We start from the raw sequence: 27,922 nt of genomic DNA on the forward strand, positions 1-27,922 counted from the left end.
AATGCCGGCTTTGTGTACAGGTAGCTGGGGAGGATTTATGACCCGCCCAGTGGTACGAACACGGGCCGTGAATTAAAGCACTGTTGGAGAATCAGGGGGTTGTGACTTCAGAGCCGTGGTCCTGCGGAAAAGGACAGGGCAGATTCCTCTATACGGGCTCTAAAAATAAAAAGAAAATGCCAGAAGTTTCCTTAAAACATGCATTTTGTGATTGCCAGCCCTGGTGGGATCCCACTTGCCTCACCTCCCTTTGACAGCAGCCCCCGGGCTGCCATAAATTGCACCGGGCTATAATAACTGCACGGGGAGCACGGCGCAGCCACGGTGTCGTATAGATCAAACACTGCAGAAGTGGAAGCCGACTTTTTCCTCTGGCTCCGGTCCTTTCTGGGGAACGCCTGATGATAAAGAGCTGGCGCTGCTCTATGTAAGTCACCTTTTAATGGGCCGCGTGGCACAATTTCCTTAGAGAAACTAGACGGATACGTCAGGACATGACAAAACAGGACTTTACACCCTCCCCAAAACGCTGGAGGGAAGGCAGGTAATCCCTTCGATAGCCTTTCCCCTCCTGTCCCACCTCTCCCCGCAGTGCTGGTGCCTCCCGTCGGTCCCCACCGAGCTGCAAATTGCCGTGAACGGCAACGTCCCAGCAAAACACAATGAGCACCTTGTCCACCGCCGCGATTAAACAGGCAGCAGTTTGGAGCAGGAGCTTGAGGTTTGGTCTGGGTTTGTGTCTCAGAGGCACCGACCCAGAACGGGAGTTCCCAGGTACAGCCCCGACTCGAATAAAACCACTACTGAGGGCACCAGCACCGAACACTTCCTAAGCATGCGTAATCTCCTCAGAACAAACAATTTCAGCCTGTTTAAAAAGTTAACATTTTATGATTTGGATGGGGTTTTTGCAGTGATGCAGTTAGTATCTTCTCTGGACGCATCAGTCCAAGGGCTGCAAGCACAGCATTCAACAGACTTATTTTCCCTTCATTATCCTGTTCAGCTACTTAGTGACCGGTAGGATTTGTCATATCTTATAGGTATATTATACAGATTGGGGATTTGGGGGTTTTTGGGGGGTTTCACTGAGCTGCTATTAGAGACCAGAAACAACAGCAGATCTTGGGAATGTGATCTATTCCTAATCTGTCACACTTTTAGAAGTGTGATTGGTGAAGACCAGGGAAATTTTGGGGCAGGCCGCTCTTCTTCGGAAGACAGCTAGGTTCAGGTATTGCCCATGACATAATTGGTGATAATGTTAGCCCAGCTTAATAATATTAGGGATTGGGGATGGTCTGACAAGTTATTTTCCCTTGTCACAGCTACTGGCCTCGCATGTGGGACAGCACTGGGGGAAGGAGATGGGGCACAGAGCGAGGGAAACGCAATAGGGTCTACAGATCTGAAAAAACACCTCAGAACCCAGAAAAATGGGCAAAAGTGGATAGCAGGGCACAACCTCGTGCTAGGGGGAGGATTTCAGCTCAGTTTTTATGCCTTATTCTGTGCCCAGGAGGGCTAGAGCAGCCAGCCCAGCCCTGTTCCCTGCACATCTCGCCCTTTTTCTGCCAGGAGGTCATATCCTGGTTTTCCAGCAGAGGGGGAGATAGGATCACTTGTTCCACCAGCCAGCCACTCGCTCTGTCTTGCATTACTGGCACTAACGAGGAATTTCAGAAAATGAAGTATTATTAATCCCTGCATTCCAAAAGCTAACACTTGCTTTTACTGGCCAGGACAAAGTGTTGTTTAGGAGGAGCCAGTGTAGGTTCTTGTCTGGCTCCTTCAGAAGTTTTAAGATCAGCCCCATGGAAGCACTGTAGCTGTCGAGAAAATTAATTTAAAAGCCTTGCAGTGTTTCAGGTTTTTTATCTGGCCAAGCTACAAGGTTGCCTCTGCAGTAGGGCCCTGATCCCACAAAGGCTTAAGTGCTTCTGTTTTAGCAGTATAACCCAGATAATTGCTCGTGTTGTTTCAGGCTGTTTGCTCTGGTAGAAGGTACGTTATCAGACCAGTTGGGTATTCATTGACACCAAATGAGGCCTGGCATGTCCAGCACTAGATCTGTGGTTGTCTTCTGGCCCGTAGGTGGACCTTTTCCACAGCTCTCTGCAGCCACTGGGTTCAGTCAGTGGGACGTGTGCCCCACGCACATAAATGACACGTACCTTTGCTGGTCCTTACAACGCACCACCTCACCGTGAGCGCTCAGTGGCCGGAGAATTTAAGTCGGTGATGAAGAACAGCCGAACCTCAGGAAACGAGATGCACAACCGGTGCACAGAGGAAAAAAATGCGTTGGTGTTTGCAGCGACCGGTCAGCCCTGTTTTCAGGACGCAACCGCTACCTGCGGTGTGGGACCGTCACCGTGACAGCGACCCCACTGACACGGAGGATGATGACCAGGGTCAGGTACAGCTTGTGGCATCTTTTCTCCACCCTGTAGCAATGAAGCAGATAAGGGCATGAGGCCTTCAAGAGTGCCGAAACATTATCTAGCGCAGAGCATCTGCTCAGCAGCATCAACTATAGCAAACTCATTACGTCTGTCTTACCCTTTTTAATGCTTCTACCCGTGTCTTCTCTTTGCTATACAATATACAGCCATCTTCTCAACCTAAACCCTTCTCTTGAAGGTATCTGTGCTGGGATTTTAGAGATGAAGACCTTGATAACCCGCTTTGTTTCCCTGGCAAAACAGAAGTTATTTTACCAAGCTCCCGCGCAGAGAAAGCTCTCCAGCGCTTGCAGAGAGGATGAGCTGAGAAAGCCCATGTGTGCTGTGAAAGCATGTGTGAAACGGCGAACTTTCCAAGGGCAGAGCTCCAATTGCTAGGCACAATTTCTTCATCCTGCCATATCTAACATCTCTATAACCTCTGTACATAGCAACAATCTCTATATTTCTTTAAAAAAACCCACCCTACCCCTGAATGAAAGGCTGTCTGCTCTGCACTTTTCCCTGGGGAACCACAAGAGAACAAACAGCACATGGCAGGTGTCAGTCACATCGACAGCAAGAAGCTCGGATACAACTTTGGGGGTATGGTGTATGGAGCGGAATAAAAAAGAACAGGACTGTCATTAGTTGTTCGTGGTCTTCAAGTCAGGAACAAAATTCAGATTTACAGTATTGCATGAATAACGTACTACAAAAAATTATATATAGAATATTGGCATAAGAAAAGGATAATTCTTTTAAGTAACTGTATTCCCTGCAGCAAAAACCATATGAATATACTAAATACAAAAATCTACATATAATGAAAGTACAAATGCAAATTGCTGGACAACAACAACGTTATGTTAGCTCTTGTAATATAACTTCACCCTGGAGCTAGGCTCGTGTAGACAGCCACATTACTGAATGTGCTGTTCAGGTGCTATTTAAAAGATCAATGCATTCTGCAGGCAGAAATTAATTCCCCTCGTTGGGCCAAAAACATTTGAAGTGGAGACTTTCTGAAGTGGAACAAATTCCTGTATTGCTATCAGAGAGGAAAAGTGGGTGCCCAAGTTTGTTCACACTGAGTTAATCTGCCCCTGATTTTAGATACGTAAGAGTTGTAAATGAGGAGTTACGTGTCTCCTAATTAGAGGCTGGCAGTGACGGGTTCTTCAGTGTTGGGGAAAAGAGCTTTGCGATGGGAATAGTCCCAAAGTGAGGATGCAAACTCCCAGCCCGCTCACAGCCCGTATTTCCATGCTCTCGAAGAGCCCCAAGACTTCACTTCACGGCTCATCATCCTGAAGGTGACTGCATCCCAATCGACAGCACGGCTAGCCCTGCAAGCCAGAGGTTCGGGGAGTTAATTCAGGTTTAGAGGCAAGGATCCAACGCACATTTTAGACAAGTTCAATTCATAATGTTATAAATGGAACCATAACTTCTATATATATCACTTTTGGAACGTAACACCTTTGAGAAAGGTTCTTTAATTTCACCTCTAATGCGGTGTGCCTTGCTTGCCGCTTAAATCTCTCTCGCACGCCTCCCCCCCAAACGACCTCACCTATCAGTGCGAAATTGTTGTTGTGCCTGATTGCACAAACCAGCCCAGCCTTTTACCTGGGAGACGTGCCACAAATAACTTTCATTATATATATGGGGGGTTTCTGACGCCGCTATCAGAAAAGAAAAGATATAATGCTTTGACAGTCTTGCTTAGATGCTGAGGAGGCACTTGACTGTGCAAAGCAGCCATTTATATCAAAGGATGGCAGAAGTCTGGAAGATTTGGAAGACGACAGATTTGGCAGATGGCCAGGGAGGCTCCCACCATGGGGACAGTGGAGTCCATCCCCACCAGACCTCTGTAAGCATTGCTAAAACCTTTTTATGTCGTTCTGTCTTAGCAGCAACGTGCGGAGAGGCTGTAATATCTAACGGGGAGGTGACGGTGGGGATCGCCTTAGGCCAGTTTCAATCCCCAGCTTTCTCCCAGGCAAAAGCAATTTAGGCTTAATAGTATATAAAAAAAAAATTAAACCCCTTCTTTGAGTTCTTCTGGTGGAGGCAAAGAAAGGAGAAGGACTTTCTGAACTCATCTGAAGTGTGTTAGTAGGTAAGGGATTACATTAACATACTCTCGAAGGTCACAAAGAGGCAGTTTTCATTTCATTTCACTACAGAGTTTACCCATGTGCTACATTTCTTCATGTTTAGCAAAGACGAGCCCCAGGGTCATTCTGAACTTTAATTACATTAAAATAACATGGTAAGAAGTCCTTTTATTTTGATAATTTACAATACCAGCTATTGAAATGAGCTTTGCAATTAATTTGGGAAATACACAAAGTGACACTTCTATCCCAGTCTTTTGTGGACAGAGGACAATTGACTGTCTGCTTAATAGCCATAATAGCCCAAGACCAGATTTTCCTACAATAATTACACTTTCTCTTGAATTTATTGAGGTTCAAGCTTCCAGTTGTCTGCTGGGAACACTTCATTTATGCATGAAGCATCTCAGCCCACTTACGCAGAAGACAAACCAGGGACATACAGCCCCTTGTTTGAACTCAAAAGTCTCCATAGATCTCTTACTCTTTTTTTAAACTAATATCTAATGAAGTTACAGAGGAGCCCTTGGGGGGAATTTTGCAGGCTATGTGTAAACTCGAGGAAACAGGTATGGGGCAACTCAGGCTATAGCATGACCAAATGTCTTTCCAATGGCTGTTTTTTCTTTCTTCCAATACATGAAAACTAAATAGTCTTGTGACTATTATCTTAATAATAAATAACCCATGGTGTTCTTGCTTTCTCTAGCATTGCCTTCTTATACTTGTGCACATCCACTACTTCTACGTTAAGATCCCAACCAGCTAAAAGCATTAGAGCCACCACTAACAGATGGGTTTGAACAGCATATGGGTAAGACACAATTTCAGATTTAGGGCGCATCTGCCTCACCCCAAATCACTTTAGAACACAAAGATTTAGATTCTCGTGCTGCAGTGACTGTGTAGGGCCATCCAAAAGCCAGGTGATAACTCACATCAGCTTTGGAGACGGGACACTATCTTATGGGGATGGCAGTGGGAAGAAGCTGAACTGACATTGCCTTGATGTGTCTGGAAGGTACGTGTTCCTCATAACACAGCTTTATGATAATCTTCAATTTGCTGTACTGGGAAGCTTTTCCCTGGTCAGCAACCAGACACACCAAAATTACAGTTAAGTCACTGTGGGAAGTAAAATGATTTTCCTCCTCCTTCAAATTAAAAGGAGAGTGCAGGCTGGACAAGAAACACACTGCTGCAATAGGACGTGATTGACTTTAATGTGGAAACAGTTGCACAGTTTAATATATTCCCTTGCCAGAAAACTGGGAATTTGTTTCCAAAAGGGCAAAGGCCTCCTGGATGTGTCCTGATTCTCTGTGATTTGCTCTGTGCTGTTGTCAATGATTTACGACAGCATTTTGGAGTCCGGTGGGCTCTGTGCTCCTTCTAGCAGTGCTTGCCCCACGGCATCCTGAAGCCTGAAGCTTTTGTTTGCAGCAGATCTATAGCAAACATTTACATATGGAGAAACAATGCAGTGGAGCCTGTGTCAGCTTTCTCCTTTGATTCTGTCTATATGCTGGCTGGCTTTAACGGCACGTCAGGCCACGGCTACAGCACGCAGGGAGCTCGAGGCATTGCCTTCCCAGAGGTAAGTCTGTTCCCCCCCCCAGTTTTACATATAGAAATTACGGGCAAGTCAGTCAGCCCATCAATTTTGTCCTGACTTGAGGCATGTGCACACTGCGCCCTCTGTAAACAGCTACCAGGAAAAAAAAATGTTGGCAGTTGTCCAAAGCCCAAGCTAGGCATCGTAATTCCTTCTTATATGAACTGTTTGCACAATGGTTTTTCTTTTACAGATGACTATTAAGCCTTCTTAAACTTCCTTACTAAAATTACCATACTGGGTTTGGGTACTTAAAATGAATTCCCTATACAGGATGATTTACAAGTGAATATTTTTCATATTCTATTTCATTATAATAATTTTTGCATTTGACAATGTAAAGTTAACAAGTGCGTGTGAATAACCCAATTTTCAATCTAAGCCAGATCCTCATACCTCAATTTTTTTCCCTGAACAATATTATTAACCTATACGAGTGTCACTTAGGCTTTGAAGGAAGGGAATAAACAAGTTACTTTCTTTCTAAAGCTATAGTGTCATGATAGGAAAATTGTTGGATTATTTTTTTTTTCTACAGCTATTAATTTCAGGCTTGTTCTAAAGGCAAATATGATTTAGAAGGATCAAAAAAAAGGTATCGGTGATAATTGGAACACGGAGACAAGGAGAAGGTGGAAAGGAAAAAAAATGTGGTAGTGATACAATTAATTATGAAGGCTTATTCCGATAATCCCTTTTGAAAATGAACAAAGACGAGATTTTTGATGTTTGATGAACTTATCAAACAAGGCAGAATAATGAAGAGGTAAATGTAAAATCCAATCGAAGGTGAGCCAATTAAGTACTTTGTGAAGTGCTGAAGGATACAGCCCACAAATCCTCCTGTCAGAGCAAAAAAGCATCAATACATGCGCGTCCTCCCGCTCCGTGTTTGTCTGCAGTCTCCTGTAGTTTTCCGGGAGACACAGTGGGTTTTTATCTCACACACTGATCTGCATCCACGGGCTCCCTTGCTGAGCCGTTGTGGCTTTCATTTAGTAACTCTCTCTTCTATAGCCTCTGATGAATCCCCAATGTGCTCCGTACCTCTGCTAATTATCAATATTTCTCTTTGGACTGCAGTTTAGTAAGTAAAACAGACTGCTCATTAGTTAATCACCAAAATAATAAAAATAATGTCTTGGCTCAGAATAACCCCTCAAAATGCTTCGAAGGCTGTGGCAAACACAGAGTTGCATTAGCACACCACAGATTGCTCCTCAAGACAAAGAAAAGCAGTATACAAATAAAGATTGTTGGAGTAGGGACAGAAATAGAGATCGTAACGACCGGGCTGGGTAGCAAGAGAAGTATTTTCTTACCATTGTATAGTGATATTCAGGGTATGTGCAGAGAGTCTGATCCAGGGACTTTCTCAGCACTCTTGGTGCAGCCATTCCCACCGCTCCACAAAGCCTGGGGGAATCATGATTTCATACTTGTCTGGAAAAATACCGACCGTGAGTTCACAACAGTGTAAAGAAAGTGAAATCAATAGATTTCAGAACAGGCCCAAGGTGATAAACATCACTACTCCTGGAGTTTGTGATGTGCTTCTAAGAAAAAAGCCAAAAAAGAAGCCTTTCCTTAAAATCTGTCTCTTCTCGACATTCCTGCTGTTTACTCAGTGTGTTTGGTCTTATATATATGGCGTACATATATTTTATTGCAATCTACCTATTGGAAAGGGCTAGGATCTCTTGGGAGAAACCCAAGACAAAATCCTCAGGTCCTGTACCTGCTGCCCCTGACCAGTTCTGATGGTGAAATACTTAGATGGGCCACCTCTGCTAAGGGATGCTTCCCATTTCCTCCAAAGTAGGTTCCTGGTGGAAAACCACAAGCACACAGATAATTTTCTCCCTGCTAGCCTCCAGCCTTCCTTAAAACACAACTTCAAAGACCTTAGACCGCTATCTCTTCCCCTTCTTAGAAGAAGCAGCAGAGATGTTAATTTTCCGGCTCCTGTCGACTGTCAGATGAGCCAGTGGTCAGAATGGACTGATTGCTTTCCTTGCCAAGAGAAAAAAGTAAGACTCCACTGTAATGTATTCATTTATCTTCAGATGTGTCTGTGATGAGGATGTACACACATTAATTATATATATTATACATATTCATCATTCTGAAGCATCCAGTAAACTCATCCAAATATGATGGAGATGCTCCTCTAACTAGAGAGGCTCTTACTTGCCCTGGTGTAAACTGGGGAATAAATTCGTTTCAGGCAGCAGAACAGCAAAATGCAAAATCAAGGCAAATGGTGGAAGAATCAGGCCAGAATATTTGCCCAAGACTTTCTTCCTTTTCTATCTCGCATATAATTAACTATCCCCTGATTCTTAATGCAAATATTCCAATGAAAAGAAATTAGAAGCAGCCTTCATTCATCAGCTCCTGGGTTGGTTTTTTTTTCATTTTACATTTTTTATACCATTTTACATATGTCTTCATAATTCAATAATGTATTTTCAAATACCTGACATAATTTTGCTTTCTACTTAGTTTATATCCTTGCATTCTTTGTTCTTCTGCTTATAATCAGTAAATGATTTGGCTCTTCCCTCTTTCCTGTTTTTTTTTCCTTCCTAATTTGAAGAGCAGCAATTCTCATTAATAATCCATCAGAAATGTTGCAGGATCAGTGTTGTAATTAGTGTCTGTGTCCATCTGAGCCTGCTACATTCCAGGACAAAGCATGTGTAACTGGAAAAAAGTCCATATTATTTCTACAGTATAAAATAGGGAAGAGATTTTTAAAAACAGTCATTCCAGCCCCCACCTAAATTTGCTTGTATGAACTTCAAGCAAATCTCCTGAGCTCCCACCCCTCTGCTGACTCCTCTTCTCCATTTATCATGTACCAAGTCTTTGGGCCACACAAAAAAATAACAATATAGATAAAAGCGATAGTTTTAATCGCTTTATAGCCTGTGGAGGTGATGTCTCTGGGGGACACAGGTTAGGTGTTGGTGGCATTTTTTCTCTCTTGTGCCGTTCAGCACCGGTACCGGAGGCTGGCGCAGCCGGCGTGGTTCGCAGGGCAGCGATGTGCAGGGAACCTCTGGGACGAGCAAGCTTGCCGTGCCGAGACGACGTGCGCTGGCCCCCCCGACTGTGGGAAGGACTTTCGGTGCGAGGAAACAGGTGGGTGAACCAGGCACGAATTCCTGCCAAAGAGGTTTGGGTGCTGGGTGGACAGACCCGGGGAGATATCGGTCCCCTGCCGTGGGCAGGGCTTTGCCAACCAGCCAGCAGGATGGTGACACGGTGCAAGAGAAAGCAGGAAATTTCCCCATCTTTGGTTTTTCCCCCACTTTTACAGAAATCTGTCCATGTTACGCTTAGATTCAGTTAGAAAAGAAGGCTGTGTGCCATGGAAAAGGTTAATTTTTCACTGGAACAAAGAGAGTAGAAATAATCTGCTCCAACTGCTGTGCTACACGCTCGCGCTCCCCTCCATGGGTACCACCGCTCCCACAACACACCACTTTCTCCCCCTGCAAGAGACATAGTTCAATCATGAATCCCACTAGCAATCTGTTGGGGTGATTTATTTATTTTTAGCCATCCCCAGCTCTGAGGATTGGGATATAATACGGCTGTTCTCTGAAAGTTTGACGAGCCTTGACAGATTTTTGTTTTTACACAAATGGCTTAAACTCCTGTCTTGAGCATTTAATGAAAATCCTATTGAAATTTAGAAGTACCCACCAGCTCTGTGAGCAGCTCATCAGCTGGAGCAGGTCATCATCATTCCATTGAGGCAAGTGCAGCAGTACCAGTTCCCTCCTGCAATGGGAAGAGACAAAATCGCACTTTAACCAGACAGAGCTGGCTTCCCCAAGCCACGTAGAGAAGTTATTGCTTCCTGTAGCTCCCTTCCAAAAGCATGACGGTAGATAATAAAATCAGGCCGGTGAGGTGACCTCTACTTGCTTCCCATCCCATGGGAGCCCAAGGGAATGGCCAGCTTGGATTCTAAGCTGTGCTTGCTCCAGGTTGCAAAGGAAAACTCCCCCCTCCCCGCTCCCAGAAGCTGGGAAAAACAAGCTCCCAATAGAAGAGCGCTGTGTTTAACACCCAGCGTGACTTCTTGTGGCCCCGAGATATGGGTGGAAAAGAGCACAATCAGCGCAAGCTGACAAAAAGGTTTTCTGAAGGGTGGATAAGCGATGGCCTGTACCTGTGCGCTTTAGGTCGCTGTATTAAACGGCATCTTGTGTGCAACGGAGAGCAAGACTGCAGAGATGGGTCTGATGAGGATAACTGTGATGATGAAGCTATTGAAAGCCCTTGTGAACATCTGTTCCCAATCCCAGGGTCTGAAAAAGCAGCCCAAGGGTGAGTAATTAATCAATAGCCGCTACTCTGACAACCAAAACTGGATTCGCGTTTTCATATTGCTCTTCCTTAGTAATAGCAGTGCTCCAGGAATTGATAGGGCGCTGTACAAACCTCAAAGGAGAGCTACTGTCCCATCCGACCGTGAGTAGCAATAAGGGAGGCAGGAGGGTTCATCCCAGCTTTTATTTCAAATTCTGCCTTTAATTTACTATCTGACCTCGGTCTCTCTCAGTCACTCTGTGCTTTAGTACAAAGACACTTTAAAGTGTCCTTCTTATACTCAAGTAAAACTATATCCCAGTTCTCCGAGTCCCGTTATGTTACAACTTTCTCCGATTGATAAAAGCAATATATTAAAGCAAACAGTAGACTTTGGAGATAGATCGATCTTGGTGACGTTCATCCTTAAGGAGAAGATTTAATTCCAGGATTCAGATTCAAGGCAGAGAGCCTGAGCTCCACATGAATATATGCAGGGCAAATACACCTACCCATGAAAAATCTTACTGTATTCAGTTTCAAATTTTGGTTAGGTAATACATGGAAAAGAGGAATCCAGAACAAGTTTAAAGGCAAACTGCCTGTTGTGACATTCTTATTTTAAATCTTATGTTTTAACCAAGATTCTGCTTAGTTTCACTTGGAGAACATGGGCTACAGTACGAGAACATAGTCAGCCATTAGATAACTTTCCCATCATCTCAATCCAACACTCTCTGGAGTCTGCAAGATAAATGGTTCTCTGGCCCAGGGCCTGGGAGAGTCCATCAAAAGTTTTTCAAGACATATATTAATTTTCACCAAGCACCCCATTTAATACTGCTCTCCGAAGCATTCCTCTCGCAGAACACACAAAAGCAATAGCATTTACTATCTTAGTCTTAAAGATGATTCCCCGTTGTGAGGAGCAATGCTGCTGTGTAGTTTGAATAATGCTTTCACTTTGGGCCATGGAATTACAGGGAATATTAAGTAATAGGTGGGATTTTGGAGGGGAGCAGCTGCTGTGATGGCTGGAGAGCAGGAAGAAAGAAGCGTAAGGAAATAAGAAGTGAGAGACTTGGCAAACCACAAGCAGACTGCAAGACTAGGGAGCGTGCTCACTCCCCTGAGAAATGGGACCATTATTAAAAGGAAGGAGATGAAATGAAGATAGAAAACAATTACAGGGAATGCCAGGAAACACTTTGTGACAGTGAGATGCATTAGGCTCACGGGGGACCTGGAGGAATTCCAGGACTTTGGGACTTTCATATCCGTACTTGCTGGGACGGACTGGACAATTTAACTGATTTCTTCCACTTCTGGCATATAAGTCCAAACCAGTGTCTTGGAAATAAAATGGCTGTTTGTCTACCATTAGCTTTGGGAAGGAGACAGCAAGGAGATAACAAACCCAACCCTCAGATTTTAGGTGCTATCCAAATTCAAAGTCAGATACCTGAGGATAGATAACTTGTAGTGTCAGGAGAACAGAAACAGTGACAGAGACTGTTGGGGAAATAAAATGGGAGCTACGGATAACTTTCTGAACGCTACTTCTTTCCAAGATACAATATCCTAACACAGGAAGAGAGCCAGTACATATATGATCGTAATTTCTTTGGAGGCCACTGTGAGTATGTCTACAACGGAGAGTGGCGGGAGCTAAAGTACGATGCTGCGTGTGAACATCTGTACTACGGAGACGACGAGAAGTATTTCCGCAAACCTTACAACTTTCACATATACCAATTCCTAGTAAGTACTTCGGGTGGTCAAATTTAGCAATGTTTTCCCAGCTAAAAGCCAAACTTCTTACAAAGATATTAGGTACATTTTATCATTCGCTATAGGCTGTCTTTCAAGGTATCTTTCTCCAGCTGTCCCCAAGACAACAGGCAATTGTTGATACAAATGCTGTTTTATGGCACATCAAGGAACTAATGTGCTTTATCACCCAGGCATCGCCACTGCTTACTCTGGCCTAGTCAGAGCCAAGAGAAATGGGTTTTCTCTAAATTCTGCTATTAATGAGCTGTAGAGCTCGCACAAGCCACTTGCCTCTCTAGGGATGAAGTTGGCCATGTGTAAAATGGGAACAATGCTACCGGTTCAATCTTTGAAAGCATTTTAAGTCTATGGTATGGCTACAAGGGACATAAATCCAAATTCTGAGTGAGACAGAGATCCCGAAAGCCATCACCACGTATCACAATGCCTGTACTCTGGGGCGTCACATCTGATGTTGGAGACTGAACTAAGTAGAGCAAGGATTCAGCCTGGGTCTCCCACATCGTAAGTGGGTGCCTTGGCCACACTGTTAAACATTTATCACACTTTTTGACATGAATGAATAAAACTATGTTATTCCAGGGGAATATTACAGCCACAGGCTCAATGCAAATGGCTTTCATGTCCTCCCAGCAGGCAGAGTCTCCTGTGCCCCTGAGTCCCCAGTTTGAACCCAGACAGACCCCCCCGATACGGACCACGTTTTCTTCTCCCCCTTATCTGCTGCAGCAGCAGAAGGACATCTGCACCACGCTCAGGTGCTGAGGGACACTTGAGCATGCTCCATATGCATCTTCGCTTCGGAGCGTCTACCTGCTGGGGTCTAGGAAGTCACTCACAATGATGTGAGATGGTTTTTTTCAATGTTGGTAATTTACCTGAATTTTTATAGAGATGGCAAATGGCACAGCCTGGATTCAGCAAGGCTGCTCAATTCCACGTGCCAGCAAAGTAGAGCTGTCAAGGAAAAGGTCACTTCTCTAAACCACAGGCAAAACAATGTTTGTTTTCTAGCATTGCCATCGCAAGTGGCTGGATCACTGCTGCTGAATTTTTTCCTAAATAAATTCATCCAGAAGCAGACTGGAGAGAAGAAATTCAGCCCAAATCATTAGGATTTGGCAGAGCTGTAAGGAACTGGAAGGCGAGTTTTATAATGGGAAGTGTCAAGCTAGCTTAATAGGTTCCATTACCAGCTCTGGCTGTAATGGTACTGCTTTGAATGGCTAAACACAAACCTTTCCCCTGCCTGGAGATGGATAAAGCAAAACGCATGGCTCTATCCACATTTTTCACATATTTCCAAATGAAACGGCACATGACAATTCTTTATTCCACATTCATTGAAGCCAATGTCGGTGTTGTCAGGAGCATCATGGGCTTCAACAGAGGCACCATCAGCTCCTTAAAGATATAGAGATTAAAAAGGAAGGGAAGTACCTGAAAAATTAATGTCTGCTCCTTTCACTTTAGGCTCATGCTGATTCTGGATTCAGTTTTGAGTTTTACGATGATTCAAAGGATCTGCTTGATGCCCTTAAAAGTGATAAAACCAGAACAACAGGCTTTACCATTGGAATTGCTCCTGAAAAATCAATTGTCCAGTTAAACCTGGGCTTGACTTTATCACGTGGCAAAGGATCCCTGAAGAATTTCACGCAATACACTGCAAAGGTAAAAAAAAAATAAAAAATCAGCGATGCACATGCTCCAGTCGTGTCATCCGTGCATCGCATGGTCTGGCTCTAACTTATGTCATTTTATTCTCTCAATTGCATTTTTTAACACATAGTAATTGTACCTTAATTTGTTCATGTAATTGCAAATGTATGATCGTTAGTAATCCTGTTTGTTGCTCTTATTACGTTTTAGCAAACAGGGAGTGGGAATAAAATTGAATTACGAAGTACCACAACACATGTCATCTCACCCCATCCTGTTTCATGGCTACATTAAGCACATAAATAAAAAAATGCTTAAAGTGACGATGAGGGAGGAGGAAATATCAAGATGTTGATCAGAACAGTTGTCCTCAGGGAATGATCTCTGGTAGCAAATATATCTTGTTCAAATTAATACAAGCTGCCTTATGATGGGGAAATATGCTACTTTTTATGGGAGGTTAAAATACCGCACTGAAAAAAGAGTACCCGGTAATAGGGTGTATTTCTCACAGTGGGTTTTCATCACGGACTAGCTGTGACGACCTCTTTCCAATCTAATAACACAAGTGCTGGTATTTCCCACATTTACCGTGCCCCGTCTCCACTTCTCTCGTGGCTGCTGACAGAAAACAATAAAGAAGAATTACTTTGATGGTGTTCTGACTTAAAATGCCCTTAAAAGCTGTTTCAAATGGGCACCATTATAGTATTTACTGTGCCCTTGTCTAGACTCACACAATGTTTGCAGCTAAACGATGATCAATTATCAGAGGAATCATTTAAAGGGCCGTTCTGGTTGCACTGGCGCCTTGTCCGAGGCAAAGGCTAATCCAGAAGAGGAGTTGTGGATCTGGTGGTGTATCCAGGAAATTCTCCCCCCGGCAGCACCTTCCTGGCCGGGGTATTCTCCCACTGCCGGGCTGGGCTGCGCTTGCCCCGAGCCCTTGTCCTGCATCGCTGGTCAAGGCTGTCAAAAAAGCAAAAGGGAAACAGTATGGAAGCAGTATGGAAAGGAAGCCAGATAAAAAGAAATAGCAGAAATGGAGGGTGGAGGGGAATCACGTGGAGCCCGATTCTGATTGTATTCACACATCAGTAAAAACCCCATAGCATCCAAACCCATGGCACACAGGAAAGAGACACTTAAAAAAAGAATCACCAGCGATTTAATTTAAACACGGGCTCGTTTTCATGCTTTCAACATACACTGATAATCAGAGATTCAGGCTTTCCTCTGCAAACCTAAAGACTAGAAATTACTTTTTGTTTTTTTAAATGAACGTTGAGTGGCAGCTCCTCTTTTCTTTACCTGCAGGAGGTTGCGTTCATTAGAGGTGTGACGAAGGTGCAGACAGCCCGTTTCAAGATGAGAAGGGACAACGTTGTTTTGGATGAAGATGTGCTGCTGTCCCTGCAGGAGCTTCCGGACACCTACAACTATGGCATGTATGCCAAATTCATCAACGACTACGGCACCCATTTCATGACATCTGGCACTATGGGAGGCATCTTTGAGTACATCCTTGTCATTAACAAGGAGGAAATGAGAAGAAAAGGTTAGAAAATATTCTCTGTTCACAACTTGCTGCTCTAAACCAGGCATTTCCCACCTGGTGACCGGGGGGTGGGTCCAGTCCACCAGAATAATTCATCTGGCTCTGTCTGGTCCCCACAGTCACCATCTCCCTGGGCCCTGGGAGGGTGGGTGCTCATCAGCACCTCTTTGCTGTGCTGGCTGGTATGTTCCATTACATGATAAATGCATACTCATCAAGCCCAAAAATGCACAGTGGGGATGATGTAGGGGTATCCACACGCACTACTGGCCGCAGAGCAGGGGATAAGCCCGAGTGTCACAAAATGTGCTTCCTGATCTAATTTCAGAAGAATCTGAGTGAGATTTTGGTAGTTTGGGAAGGAACCTGACCATCTTTTTCTCCCTTTCTTTCAGTGTCACTTGTTAGACTTCTCTAAACTTCTCCTATTTCTTATAGTCTTTGTTCTGGCCATTCTTGTGAATGCTCAAGGACTGCAAACTCATCCAGAGTAAAGAAAGATAGCGTGCTCATGGTTTAGCCTCCTAATAGCGAGGGTTTCAATTTTCTGTAAAAGGAAATAATGCATCGCACTTGGCAATGCCTCTGCCACTTTACTCTGGTTAGTGTCATACCTGAAGACTAACAGACCTCTGTTAGCTCCAGTTCTCAACAAATTAGAGTGTATGAGGCTGGAGAGCCATACCTCTAAATCTAAGTTACATAAAATATCCACTGCAAATGTCTAGAGCACAAGAATAGCCATTACCGGCGAGCCAAAGCATAACATTTTTCCTAATCAAAAACATAAGATGCAGAACAATAATATGGTACTTCAGCACACTAAGTGGATTGTCAACTTTTGCAAAGGTGTTGACAATGCAATAGATCCCACTTCCCCGAAGGACCATCACTCCGCTCTGCTGAGGGTAACACTGCCTTGGTAACTCCAGGCTGGACATTTATGCAAAAGAAAATTGTGATCTTGGACAACAGGTCCATATTGCTGCAGCTGGTGCAAATTGCTGTAATTCCTTTAATTCCATTAATTTCCATGGTTCTGCCCCAAATTCTGCCTCTGTTCTGAAATGGTTTGGTACCATCAGCACTAGGATAACTATGCACTCCATACTGACTGTTAACTAGGTCAATTTTTCCACGAGAAATTATCGATTGAGACAATTTTCATCAAGTTCCTGAACTACTAATGTTTGGAAACATGATGCCTCTTCAAATCATTTCTTCATTTTGAAGAGTGAGTGATATAGAAGCGAACAAGATTTTGGCAAGCAAGTCTTCAGGAAGCAGACTGCCAATTTTAGAGGAAGAATGCATCAAGAGCATGTGGAGGAAAGCTATTATTTTGCTTTATCTTGTGCTTGCTGTGTATATAAGGAAGAGATGTACTGCTACGAGATGCCTTATCTTAGGAAAGAAGGATGTGGAAGTTCAGCAAAAGACAAAAATGTACCCCAGTAGAGATGTAATTTTCATTCTAATGTAGCACGCTTCTGTAATTCTCACCTAACCCAGACTCTGCTAGAAAGTCCACATTTACCAAGCCAGCAGTGCTCTACGTCACACAACGTAGACCCAGAAGGACCCACCTGCAGTGGCTGATACGTCACTGTCTAAAGCATTTACCAAAACCCCCCTGCTTTTTCTAACGGCGATCACAGCCATGCTTGAAGGCTGTGTTTGCAAGAGGATTATCCGCCTTCCCTGAGGAATGATCAGGATCAGGATATAAGCACTCAAGTCTTAAAATTAGAGCTTCAGAAGATGAATTTGAAGCTCTGCAGATGCCTGGTGATGTACCGCTGAGTCCCCACAGGGCTGAGTGGCAGGGCATCTGCTTTGGATCAACCGCTGCATCCTGAGAGGCCACCTAGCCCATGAGGCTGCAGGTTAAATGCTCTGGAAGAGAAAAATACTCCTTTTTTCTAGGCCAGTGACTAAAGCACATGCCCAGGAAAAAGATCCCTAGGCTGAGTCCTCCCTAAATGAGACAGCTTGGGTGGTCACTGAGCTTCTAGCTAGGCATAGGCATGAGCTGGACTTTAAGCATCTAGAAACCCTGAATTTTGATAATGAAGTCACCTTCTGGGTTTAGCCACCCAGGACGAGACCACAACTCGCTGGTGCAGAGCTTAGGACTGCAGTTTTGCTGCCAGACCCATTTCTAGCTTTCAGCCTGCAAAGGCTTGTATGGATGTGGTCATGAGTGAAATAAATACGTGTGTCAGAACAAGGTCCCTTGTTGCTCCGCCATCAATATTTTTCATTACTTGTTTTTAAAATAGATTGTTATGGTTCTATTATTTAGCAGAAAACAGTATAATGTGTTCACACATTACAAGAACATTTATGGGAGAAACATTATGCACAGAGTAAATTAAAAAGAGTCTTCATATATTCTGATTAATTCCAAATGCAGCAGTAAATCTTATCACTGGAGCACATTTAACTATCGCAAATTATATCATATAAAAAACCTATCAGGGCTCCCCCCTCAAGTGCCAATATTTTCTATGACCACCCTCTCGCAATGATAACCACTTTTCATTTATCAAGAACCGATCTTGCTACAACCAATAGCGAATTGTATTGACAGACCCTCGCTGAACATAATTACTCAACAGGAACCATGGCGAATCAATTAATCAGGGTGTTCCTCAAGTTTAATTTTATGGCACTCCAACACCAAGATAAGCAATCACTCATGTTGCTTTGGGTGAATGAACTTTACCCACTGTGTTTACAACTGTTGAACAGTTTAGTAGAAGTAATTGAGTGCTACACATTTAATCTTTCTCAAGGGCCCAGTTTTGCAATGGGATGTAATTCCCCCTGAAGTCTTGAGCGTGCTTCAGCTCTCACCCGTTTGAATCCAGGACTTGCAGCCCCTTTCGCAGGATGCCGAGCACCTCCACCACTCAGCACCCACCAAGCTCCAGCGAGCCTCCCCTGCAGGGTGCGCAGAAGGGAGCAAAACCAGAGCGATGGGTGTTTTACCAGTATTTTAAACACAAGCAAGACAAGCCACTGCTCCCCGGGGCCGGGGTGAGGCAGTTCGGCAGACAACGCTCTGGGCTGGGGTTTGGCTGGAGGTTCAATCCTGAGACCATTAAGCCCCGATGCACAAATCCTGCTGACCCCTGTGCCTCCCTTTCAATACCGTGGTATTGACTGCTGGGCTGCTTTGTAAAACACTTTAAGGTCCTCTGACAAAAAAGAGCAATATAAAAGTTACCTATTACTTACAATACCCGTATTTATTGAAATCGATGGATTTTTTAACTATTAAAGAAGACAGCCTTATATTTGCGGTACACTGAAGTGTGTACATAAAACCAGGCTGTATGAAATATGCGCATTGCTTACCTTGGTGAAACCACCTCATTAGTTCCCTTCTCCCCTCCGCAGTCGCTTCATGGGTCTCCAGTTACATATTTTCATGATGTATGTGGCGGTGCTGGCAGCAGCAGCTCAGCAGCAGGTAGTAAGGCTTTGGCAGCTCTCAGCAGACAGACCTTTTGCAAGTTGCTATGTAAGATGCTACTTAAGCTACTAATACATGGGTCAGATCCTGAGTTTAGGAAAATTGGTGAGGATCTATTGATTCCTGCTGCTGTTCCCAGCTTTACACTAGTTATGAGTTAGTCTGTAAAAACCAAAAAGTCGTCTTTTTAAATAAATAGACCAAACAAGGAAATAAATGACTGAAGCCTTGTGTTAAGATTTTTACTTCCTTCTAATACTTTCTAAGAAACAACTTTTACAGTAAGGACATTTCCCTATTCACCTATTACGTGATAGGCCCAATATACCCCAATAAAATATTGGCTTTCCCTTCTGTTTTGCAGACGTCAGCGCTGGAGAGATAAGTGCCTGTATTGGCTACTCGATTGGCCTCGCAGCCAGCGAGAACATGTTACATTTGGAAGCATCTGTGTCACCCTCTTACTGCGCGAAGAAAGGATTTCTGAAAACTGGTATGTTAGTAGGGCAGATGTCTGTTAAGGCATCTTGCGTCACTTTTTTTGATCACTTGGGCATGAAGATTCAAGTAGGGTCACCAGAGAAGGGAGCCTGGTGCCATCCCCAGCCACAGCTCAGGCCCAGTCGTGGGACCAACGCGACTTTGGGTCCAAGTCTCCAGGAGTACTGACTGCTCTTGAAAGAGCAGGAATTAAGGCAGCAACACCTGGATTAGAAACACGCGTAAATAGAGGCGGCGGTGGGGCTGGAAGGTTGCAGCCTCCATAGCCACGACAGACTGGGCACGGATGGCAAGGGCAACGTGGCAACTATTAAAGTCAAAACTGACTACAAAAAGTACTCAAAGAGGCTAGGAAGCCCCAGATTTGTAAATCACTTAACCGGCTATAGACAGCGTGATCTACTGCCCACGTGCTAACTAGAAACCAAGGCTGGAGGCGTGCAGGCTCTTCAGGTCTTACCAGCTTAGAGCATTTAGGATGCCCAACTTGTCACCGACTGCCTTGTGCTAACATGGCAGGGCTCGCCCTGCGAGCGGGGGACGCTGAGCTGCCATCGATTTCAGAGGCGGCATCAGTGCCGCTCACCGATAGCCCCTTGCACGATTGATCTCACCTCCATTAAGCAGTTTCTAGTGTATGTGTGGAAGTGGTAACTAAGTAATATGGGTGTAATTCAACTTTTCAGATGCTGACAGCAACAGTGCAGTTGTGGAAGATATTATTCCCCGGATTAGAGGTGGAGATACCAGTTACAGCGGAGGGCTCTTAAACAGTTGGGATGGCAATATGTATCGTCACTGGGGAAGGTCATTAAAATATAATCCTGCTGTTATTGATTTTGAGGTAAGGCTTTTCTGCAGTTGAAGAAACTCTGCTGCTATAAGGAATGAAAGTGTAGTCGAGCAGATCATTTCGTATTTTTATTGTGATCCCATCACAGAACAAGATTAAATGTAATGGGCCACTGATCTGGTAACCTCTTATTCATTTCACAATGGGGAGTACATCTCCCACCGACTGCATCCGCAGGGAGATGGACAAGGAGCTTAATGCTGGATTAGTGCCGAGTTAAGTTTTTGATGTGTCCCCAAACAGCTTCCCGATGAATGGCTCTCCACGGTGGCATTCATCCCTATTATTCTCCCCGATGCTGTCCGCCCGCCCGTATAAGCAGGGGACTCACAAGGGGCTGGGGAAGGAGTCTTGCCTCCCCAGCAAAGGCTCTACAAACCCCCCCCCCCCCTTTTCACCTGCCTCAGAGCCGCAGTGGCTATGCCCAACCTCTGCAGACCATGATGGGTAGAGCTGTGAGCGCTTCCCGGAGTTTTTAGAGCAGGGCGATCCTGGCTGCTTTGTCAGGTGGGTCCTGTCTTTCGCCATGCTCTGAAAAGAGGGTCCGTGGTCATAAAAATCAGCCAAGCTCTACTCCCTTCTGTTTTATCGGATGTCCCACAAAATGGAAAGATTACTGAAGCATCCTCCAGGGCTTCAGAGATGGAGAGGAGGTGGCTGGAAGCAGAAGGGATGGAAAGGGAGAGAGAAGAGCAACCCTATGAACAAATAATCCAGAGCCAGCGACCGCAGGGGCGTGAGGAGGTGAGCACACCTCCTCGGCTGCGGTCAGGACTACCACATCTACCCCGAGATGCTACGGTCACACACCTCCTCGGCTGCGGTCAGGAGTACCACATCTACCCCGAGATGCTACGGTCGCTGGTCTGCTCGGGGAGCGCAGCTGTGGGGTGCTGGGGAAGGACCTCAGCCATGGCACGGACACACTGCCACGCCATCCCTCTCGTCTTCACTTGAAAACACACCTGCTCCTGGCTCTGACACAGGGTGGGAGAAGGGAAAACGGAATCAGGAATTAGCTACGTTATTGGTAGGGCAAGAAAGGACCTGCAAATCTTCCTGAGCAGCGCCCTGGCAGCAGAAAGCCCTGATAAGATAGCAGCGTTCCAGCTGCAGGTTATTCCCCTTTCTGCACAAGTTCCCATCAGTCCAGGGCAAAATTGATTGCAATTTTCCAGTAAACCATGCGCTGACCTCTCTGTTGGCTGTTCCGGAGCTCAACAGTCACTGTGCAACCGGAGCTGCTGATAAGTGCTCACGTCCACTTCAGCAGTTCTTATCTGCAGCTCCCTCTCGTTTGTTAAACAGGCTTGGGCAAATTTGCCTAAGAGCTCTTCCCCAAACTTGGCTGATCCTCCCCACGAATCGCTCTCAGTGCACCTTGTGCAATGAGACGATGCCCAGCTCTTCTCTGGGACTGGTTTCCACTGATTCCCAGCCAAGACATGCAGCATTTGCACAGATGCATGGACGGATAACTGTAAATATGTGTCCTCAAACCAGCCCTGAGCTTTTAGCTTTAATATTCAGTTGAATGTTAATATTCAGTTGGGCAAGTTATAATTACAGTTGCCCAAACTGGACTATTTTTGCTGAATGGTATATAGGAACTGGATTTTGCTACTGAAAATATTATGAGCATGTTATAGTCTCAAAACTGTAGATGGCACAATATTATTTCACTGCATCAAAGGGCAAAAAGTAGGTAGGTAAAATTCTCCACGGTCAGCATTTACTGGGTGGTTCACAGTCTGGTCACCATTAAGTGACCAGATTAAGTTTTTGATGATACCCACCATCCAAAGCTCTTACCAAAACATTTTTGTTCAAAAAGGCAAAAAGCACGCAAGAATCTCTGAGATCATGACAGCGCTAAGAAATCAGTCAAAAAATGGGCTTACTGGGGTGTTTTAATTTATCATTTGAATCCACACTGAAACTCCAAAGCATGGCCAGAAAAGCCAATCCCACACAAACCTCTAAGATGAAGAAGGTTTTGGAACGGTGGTTTCTCACTGGGGCCATCAGTTGTGGTAACACATTTGCATGATGTACATGGAGCTGTCAAGAAAGACAAATGAGGTTTTTCTGAGCCCTGAGTTTATCCAGCAATGTCACAGCTGACTGCGGCGTGGTAGCATCTCAGTTGATGCCCAGCTGAAATTGTCTCCATGCTATTCATCTCCATCCTACGTAGCTGCAGCCCATCCATGAAATTCTCCGCAGAAGCAACCTTGGCAACATGGAAACCAAACGGCAAAATCTGAAACGGGCTTTGGACGATTATTTGTTGGAGTTCCACGCCTGCCGCTGCGGACCGTGCCAGAACAACGGTGAACCCATTTTGGTGGGAGACACGTGTTTCTGCCAGTGTCGACCAGGTTACGAAGGTGCCGCCTGTGAGCAGACGAAGCGCCGAGGTAAGACCCCGGCGTGTACCTGCAGCAGGGGAGGGTGAAAAGGCAGCAAAGGGACAGGGTTTTCCTCTCCACGTGGTTAACCAACAGCTTTTTGCATCCACGCGTCAATCAAGCCTTCGCTTCTGTGCCGCTTTTGTTGCGACGCTATCCTAAGCAGCCCTGCAAGAGACTTAAATTAGCAGCTCGGCTGATTACGATAAAGAAATTTGTGGAAATGAGGATGTGTTTAATAGCTGGAGATTTACTGACGTCGTAAAGAGCTGGGGTGCGGTGGCAGCCCCCTTGGCAAAGCCCGGCTGCCCACATTGCCCACCAAGGGGTGGGCTCTGCCTGCCTGTGGTGCTCTACGGACACAGCTCGTTACTGTAAACGAGACCGTCACCTGGTCCTCGCTGACCGGCACGTCCCATTCTTGGGATGGCGATTCTCCGGAGAGCTTGCGGCATCCCGCTAAGGATGCCTGCTACAAGAGTGAGAGCAGAGACCTCGACAGGCAGGGAGGGAAGGCAGGCTGAAAGGGTCAGCTTAACTGACGGGAAAGTGGTGCTCAAGCAGCGTGCCACTAAAAATGCTGCTTTAGTAAAAAATTGCCACGTTGCCAGATTCCCTGCCCTGCCACCCCCGCCATAGGGAAATATTTTAACTAGAGGGAAGTATCTATTTCGGGAGAGAAAAAATGTGTTTTTCCAAAGTGACAGGCTTTTATTTATGTTTTCTTTATCACTTTATCTACTATCCTAAAAAATTAAATGGGTGGCAAAAAAAGCCAACTTTGGAACATAATCCTTCATTTCAAAAAATGTCACAGTTCTTTCTGGATATTTTTGTCCTGATTTGTGATGACAAAAAAAAATCCAAATCTCAACACATGAAGCTGGCAAAAAAATCTGTCTTCAGAGCAGTTCCACCAGGCAACGCTCCAGGCCTTCAACTGTGTGCTCATAACTAGGGTCTCACCGCTGGAAAATCAAAGCTGCGATGAGATAAGGAGTTAGAGCGGAGCTGGGTAGACGGTTTATGAAGCTGAACTCAAAAGCATTGCTTCAGTGACTGAAAAGTGGGTTTCTTTAAAAATCTCAGGTTCTTCAAGTTGTCTCCAAATCCAAGGAATCTGCTTTAAATGAGGAGCTTGGAAAGGTCAGGACCTGGCCCCAAAGCAACCCACCGAACTGGCCAGCCCCTGTGCTCCCTGTCTTCAGCAACAGCGGGGACAGACACACTTCCAACTCATGGGCAATTTTTAGTTTCAAATTTTGAGTTCCAAAACTCATTTAAGACCCTGTTTTTTTAAAGTACCATGTTTCAGCAGACGGGAAACCCAGCTTTCCGCCCAGCACTAAGTAAGAACACACACATCCATTTGTGCTGTCTGGATTAATAAAGTGCCCAAGCCAGGCATGAAGGCCAGTTGAGTAAATAAAAAACGACAGTAAATGACAGCCATCAAGCATTCCCATCATTCAGGAGCGCTGCCATAATCCATAGTATCGAACGCTCCTGACAACTCAGTCTGTACTGTAATGAAAAAGCCTCGAAATGACCCATCTCCAAAGGCATGGGCAGACTTTTCAAAACACCTCCACGATGGTAGGAGACTTTTGTCCCTCTGCCTTGCTCGGCGGGGAGAAAGTTAGCGCAGGGAGAGCTGTCAGCTGCCCTTTGGGAAAGGAAAGCCAAGCCGCAGCCTTTCGAACGAGCAGAGAAGGAAAAAGAAACAGCTCTTGGCGTCCGAAGAATGTGATGCTGCTTCATCTCCCCTGGCTTCAAAGCACCTTGATCTCAACAGCCGTCTGCGTGCTGGTCACGGCTGGGACGGACCGGCTCGTCCCGCTCGCAGCAGAGGTTACAGCCAGAGCCAAAGTCACAAACCACTGGCAGCATTCAGCAAAACCTTCCTCTCCTGCTCCCACCCAAACCCTATGTAGCGCTTCAGACCTGAATAATGTTCTTTTTTTTTCCCCCTCTTTTTTTTTTTTAATACGTTTACAGGCGGCGAGACGAACGGGCGCTGGAGCTGCTGGTCCCCCTGGGCTCCCTGCCAGTCGGGCAGAACGCGGCGCAGCCGGCAGTGCACCAACCCGGCCCCGCAGCGCGGCGGGGAGCCCTGCGCGGGGAAGGACCTGCAGAGCAAAACCTGCTAAAAACCCACCGGACGGCACCGCTCCCCACAGGTACGTGGTCGAGGGCCGTTCGGAGTCTGCGCTGGGCTAAAAATACTCGGGGCGTGATCCCGCAACGGAATTACGCTGGGGAGAAATAATCGTGAAGCATTGCATTTCCATACCTACGGAGACGTGCTGGATTCGCCGTATAAAACCCGATCCCTGTCCAGAGCAATCGCTCCGGCTGATTGAACGCACGCCTGGCTGTCCCCTCGCCCTCGCACCGCGAGACGTGATGGGAGCCCCCCCACTTCACAGCGGCACGGCTGCGATACGGGAGACGGTGGAGAATCCACACGGGTGGCTTTGCTGCTGGGTGACCATGGGGCTATAACGCGTCACGAAATAAATTTACTAAAAGTGTTTACATAAGTAAGCTTGACTCGCAGAAATTTTTATATTTGCCTTTGGAAAACACATTAAAAGCTCATGATCCTTGCATTTTTATGCAGTTGGTATCGACATATGTAGCATGAAACTTTTATAAGTTGGCACTGTCAGATTTTTAAGTCCAGCATATTGGCCAGAGCTGCATTTGCAGCAAAGCCATATGCTGCTCTGCATGGGAGGAAGCTTAAGCCTAAAGACACTGAAGCATCATTGTGAAACGTGAACGCAAACTGATGTAGACTCCTAAATAAATAAATAAAATCACAAACAGATACGCTCGAACACAACCATCCTGCAGAGGATGTTCACACACACGCGAAGGTTACTCCTCTTTGAGATCAGTGACGAATTGACTATTAGCACACAGGCGTTTTATCTCCCAGGCACCCAGAGCTGGAGAAGATGCTAACAGGCTGCTTGATTTAAGGGGCTTTTTTGAATGTAAGACGTAAATCTCGGCACAAGAATACACACAGTATTGAACTGTGTCCAGAGACCACGGCGAGAGCCCGCAGCTCCCTCTTCTTAATGAACTGCCGCAAAAACCTGGGGTGGACGGAAGGCGAATGGCACTTCATTTTACTGTGCTTTTCATTACAAGGGGAGAAGAAGAAGAAAAAAAAAGCCCTGAGAAGGAATCGGTCATTATGAAAAGCAACAACAGCAACAAAACCTCAAAGCACAAAGGAGCACTTCTATATACATTTGAATGGAAAGAGGGAGTAGAAAGGAATCATGGTTTAGTGAAAGAAATTGCTCAGCTATAGCTCTGATTCTTGGAAATGCTTGTTTTTCAACAGCGTGTCAGTGGTGATTTAGAGTCTGACACTTAGCTGATGTAAATCAGTGTCGCTCCTTGCTGCAGCTGATTTATACTGCCTGAAGATATGGCCCCATATTTTCTTTTGTGTGCGTGTTTGCAAAAGGACAATTTTTTTCACTACTCCTCTTTTGCTTGAAAATGAAACTACAGGCTGGTTTTGTATATGAAAACAACAAACCGTGTTGTCTCAAACACTGAGATGTAATTGTTTTGTGAAAAGTCCCTATGATGAGCGGTAAAGCTGTAGCCTTTTTGCCAACTTTGCTTTTCCAGGTAAAGGTGACATTTACCCAGAGACGAATTTGCTCCCAAGGGTTTGAATCTGATGCCTTCTATGTTGGGAAAATGCAGCAGCATGAAGCACCCATATATTGGTAAGATTTAGACATCCCAAAGGAACATGAAATGTAGGATGAAAATAAGTTTTCCCACCAATGGTTTTATCACTACTGTTTGGTGTTGGGCTGGCAGGTTATGCAGAAGCAGGAGACAGTGCTCTTACACTAAGGACTAGTTTGGCTCATAGGTGATTCTTACTTTTACACGACTGCTTAGGACTCAGGAAAATGCCTGAAAGTAAATGAGTATAAAGTCACCTTAGTTAGAAAGGCAAGTATGCTTCTTTTGTGACCAGAGGGAAGAAATAATGAACAGAAAGATCTGATGCCTTGGAGACAGAGGAGGGATGGGGCCGGCAGGAAGGCAACCTGCATCCTCAGCTTTTAGAGCCATTTCTAGAAGGACAGATCACAGACTGGAGAACCGCAAAAAAAAAGAATAAATCCAAGTGATTAAAGAAACGGCCTGTGAAATACCACCATGAAGCACATATAAATAAGAGCAAAAAAGCTGCCATTTGCCTGCAGTTGTTCATTCTCCGCGTTGAACATCGCAGTGTCAGAGTACAGAAATGAAAGCGAGGATACGTGCAGGGCAGAGTTCCATCGTTCACCCTGCAACCCGCTGCAATGAAATACAAACCCAAGGGTTTCCTTCAAATGCCGAAGGCAGCTCGGTAGCGGCCCCTCTCCTCCCATTCCAATCCTGCGCCGCAGCCAGGGCTCAGACATCCGCATGGCTGAAACTCGGAGCAGCGAAGCTGAAGTCGAAAGAAAGGAAGAAGCTGCCTGTAAGGTCTGGAAAAAAAAGATTATGAGCAATTACACATTTACAATGCCAGTCAAAGAAGCTAATATATCTCATGCTGAAGTGGCCAGCATGAGAGTTGTGCTAGATGAGATAAGCAGCAAAAATGTACATTTCTTACTTAAACTAAAAGCTTAGAGGGTACAATAAAACACTGCAGTTCCACCCTGGCTTTAATGAATGGATTTTCCCCTCTTGCACACTGACATACATTTGATATAGTTATTTATCCTATATATTTCTTGCGGCATATTTCCCAGGAGACCTTGTTTATCTCGCTCATAAGTACATGATGGATGTATGGTGCTTTGGATAAATGGTATCACAATCAGATATTTTTATGGATATAGGCAAACTGGGTTATTAACAAAGGAAGGGCAGAGAGGAACCAGTACGCAAAAGAAAATAGCAAATGATTGATGACAATACACCTGAGGTTGCAAGGTGCAGACTCCAGATAACCAGCTAACAGAAGAGTAGATAAGGGCAGCGCTTGAGACAGAGCTGTTTTCTACCTCGGGGTCAATGTCACGCCGACTATCCGCACGCCGGCGTCCCTGCAAGCCTGCCATTTTAGAGCAGGCAAAAATTCCCCAGCAGGAGCAGCTCAAAAATTACTGC

The 27,922-nt window shown here is 45.1% G+C and overlaps 1 protein-coding gene across 2 annotated transcripts; it reads left to right on the top strand.

The window, feature by feature from the left end:
• Positions 1 to 5,924: 5,924 nt before the first annotated feature.
• C8A (complement C8 alpha chain) lies at positions 5,925 to 27,437 on the top strand. Of its 2 annotated transcripts, XM_075037631.1 has the most exons (12): positions 5,925 to 6,167; positions 8,119 to 8,215; positions 9,188 to 9,332; positions 10,385 to 10,529; positions 12,083 to 12,272; positions 13,779 to 13,979; positions 15,285 to 15,525; positions 19,371 to 19,499; positions 20,194 to 20,351; positions 22,558 to 22,780; positions 24,770 to 24,951; positions 26,429 to 27,437. In XM_075037631.1, exons 1-11 carry the CDS (start codon positions 6,049 to 6,051, stop codon positions 24,919 to 24,921), a joined length of 1,800 nt encoding a protein of 599 aa, XP_074893732.1. In that variant the 5' UTR covers positions 5,925 to 6,048; the 3' UTR covers positions 24,922 to 24,951; positions 26,429 to 27,437. The 2 variants fall into 2 exon arrangements, with proteins under 2 accessions (XP_074893732.1, XP_074893730.1); XM_075037629.1 differs by lacking the exon at positions 26,429 to 27,437 and having other exon boundaries at positions 24,770 to 25,315.
• The last annotated feature ends 485 nt before the right edge of the window (positions 27,438 to 27,922 follow it).

The sequence above is a fragment of the Buteo buteo genome, chromosome 10 (assembly GCF_964188355.1).
Source record: "Buteo buteo chromosome 10, bButBut1.hap1.1, whole genome shotgun sequence".
Classification (NCBI taxonomy): Eukaryota; Metazoa; Chordata; class Aves; order Accipitriformes; family Accipitridae; genus Buteo; species Buteo buteo.